General features: G+C 60.2%; 1 protein-coding gene across 1 annotated transcript; it reads left to right on the top strand.

Moving 5' to 3' along the window:
* Positions 1–10: 10 nt before the first annotated feature.
* On the top strand, positions 11–797 carry SFN (stratifin). The gene has a single exon (XM_009882180.1). The coding sequence runs from the start codon at positions 57–59 to the stop codon at positions 795–797; it is 741 nt and encodes a 246-aa protein (XP_009880482.1). The 5' UTR covers positions 11–56.
* The last annotated feature ends 147 nt before the right edge of the window (positions 798–944 follow it).

Here is a 944-nt window from a genome sequence, read left to right as displayed (position 1 = left end):
GGCTCCCGGCCCCGCTCCTCACCCACCGCATCTGCCCTGCGCCCTGCGTCCCAGCCATGGCAAGAAACCACCAAGTGCAGAAGGCCAAGCTGGCCGAGCAGGCTGAGCGCTACGAGGATATGGCGGACTTCATGAAGGCGGTGGTGGAACACGGGGACGAGCTGTCCAACGAGGAACGCAACCTCCTCTCCGTCGCCTACAAGAACGTGGTGGGGTGCCAGCGCTCGGCGTGGAGGGTCATCTCCAGCATCGAGCACAAAACCGAAGAGGGGGACGACAAAGCGCAGCTGGTGAACGAGTATCGGGAGAAGGTGGAAAGGGAGCTGAACGGCGTCTGCAAGAACGTCCTGGCCTTGCTGGACAAGTATCTCATCAAGAAGGCGAGCGATCCTGAGAGCAAGGTCTTCTACCTGAAGATGAAGGGTGACTACTTCCGATACCTGGCCGAGGTGGCCACCGGGGACGACCGCAAGAAGACGATAGACAACGCCCAGGAAGCCTACCAAGAAGCCATGGACATCAGCAAAAAGGAGATGCAGCCCACGAACCCCATCCGCCTGGGGCTGGCCCTCAACTTCTCCGTCTTCCACTACGAGATCGCCAACGCCCCCGAGCAGGCCATCTCCCTGGCCAAGACCACCTTCGACGAAGCCATGGGGGACCTGCACACGCTCAGCGAAGACTCCTACAAGGACAGCACCCTCATCATGCAGCTGCTCAGGGACAACCTCACGCTATGGACAGCCGAGTGCGCCGGAGAAGACGGCGGCGAGGCTGGCGAAGAGCCCAAGAACTGAATGGCCCCCATGGAGCCGGGGACCGGTCCCCCCCAACCCCACCTGCCCCCCCTCCTCCAGTCTCTTCGGCATCTCTTGTTGGTTTAATTTTTGTTTTGATTTTTTTTGGTTGGTTCTTTATTTTTTTGGGGGGGGAAGTTGGGGGGG

The sequence above is a fragment of the Charadrius vociferus genome, unplaced genomic scaffold (assembly GCF_000708025.1).
Source record: "Charadrius vociferus isolate BGI_N301 unplaced genomic scaffold, ASM70802v2 scaffold613, whole genome shotgun sequence".
Lineage (NCBI taxonomy): Eukaryota > Metazoa > Chordata > Aves > Charadriiformes > Charadriidae > Charadrius > Charadrius vociferus.
The sequence above is the reverse complement of the archived record's forward strand: the minus strand, read 5'-3'. Positions and strand labels throughout refer to the sequence as shown.

Excerpts from the sequence above, each read along its gene's own strand:
- SFN (XM_009882180.1), top strand. The coding sequence starts at position 57 with ATGGCAAGAAACCACCAAGTGCAGAAGGCCAAGCTGGCCGAGCAGGCT.